The sequence below is a fragment of the Suricata suricatta genome, chromosome 9, assembly GCF_006229205.1.
Source record: "Suricata suricatta isolate VVHF042 chromosome 9, meerkat_22Aug2017_6uvM2_HiC, whole genome shotgun sequence".
Taxonomy (NCBI): Eukaryota; Metazoa; Chordata; class Mammalia; order Carnivora; family Herpestidae; genus Suricata; species Suricata suricatta.
Genome location: NC_043708.1, coordinates 27,181,478 through 27,182,445, shown reverse-complemented (window position 1 = coordinate 27,182,445; position 968 = coordinate 27,181,478). Strand labels below are relative to the sequence as shown.

Below are 968 nucleotides of genomic sequence, written 5' to 3'. Positions count from 1 at the left end.
ATTCAGAGGCTTAATTACATATCTTGCTAAGGATCACCAGGCTTTTAAGGAGCAGGATCACACTGGAACCCAGGTGGATCCCACCCCAGCAACATCTACCTGCTCTGAAAATCTTAGCTCTAGGGGAAAGGCTTGGTAAAGGATTGAGAGACAATGAAATCCACTGATCACGTGAATTACAATCACCCGGGATGTTTGTCTAAAACTCCAAGTTTGGAACTGCCAGTCCCTCTCCCAATCTTGCGGTCTTTGTACCTCTATTTCCACACTTCTGCACTGGATTGCAAAATAACGAACTCTCATTTAGATAGATAAATTCCTTCGTATCACACACTAGACGAATTTAAAACTCTAGCTAACTTCCCACAACGGATTAGAGTGTCCGAGAACCCAATCCGAGTTTCATAAAGTGTCCAGCTGCTATTCCTTCCCCGGTGAGTGAGAGACTCTTGGTGGACACGTGACTCTGGGGAGCCCAGCTTGTTCTGTTCTACAGTAATCAGCATGGCGGTGACGGTGATCGTGGAGCCCGCGGGCCGCAGCAGCTGGGACGAGCCCGTGCGCATCGCCGTGCGCGGGCTGGCCCCGGGACAGCCTGTCACGCTGCGCGCGTCCCTGCGCGACGAGAAGGGCGCGCTCTTCCGGTCCCACGCGCGGTACCAGGCGGACGTCCGCGGCCTCCTGGACTTGGCGCGCGCGCCCGCGCTGGGCGGCAGCTTCACGGGGCTCGAGCCCATGGGGCTGTTCTGGGCGCTGGAGTCCGAGAAGCCCTTGGTGCGGCTTATGAAGCGGGACGTGGAGACGCCCTTCGCCGTGGAGCTGGAGGTGCTCGAGGGCCACGAGCCGGAGGCCGGGCGGCTCCTGGGCCGGGCGGTGCTGGAGCGCGACTTCCTGCGGCCGGGGGTGCGGCGGGTGCCGGTGCGCGAGGGCCGGGTGCGCGCCACGCTCTTCCTGCCGCCCGGTGAGTG

The 968-nt window shown here is 59.9% G+C and overlaps 1 protein-coding gene across 1 annotated transcript in view; it reads left to right on the top strand.

Moving 5' to 3' along the window:
• The first annotated feature begins 349 nt into the window (after window positions 1-349).
• LOC115301512 (acyl-coenzyme A thioesterase 1-like) overlaps window positions 350-968 on the top strand; it is a 17,706-nt gene continuing 17,087 nt past the window's right edge. Inside the window, 1 exon segment of the mRNA XM_029951427.1 lies at window positions 350-961. Within this exon segment, the coding sequence (XP_029807287.1) occupies window positions 505-961 (457 nt within the window). The 5' untranslated portion in view covers window positions 350-504.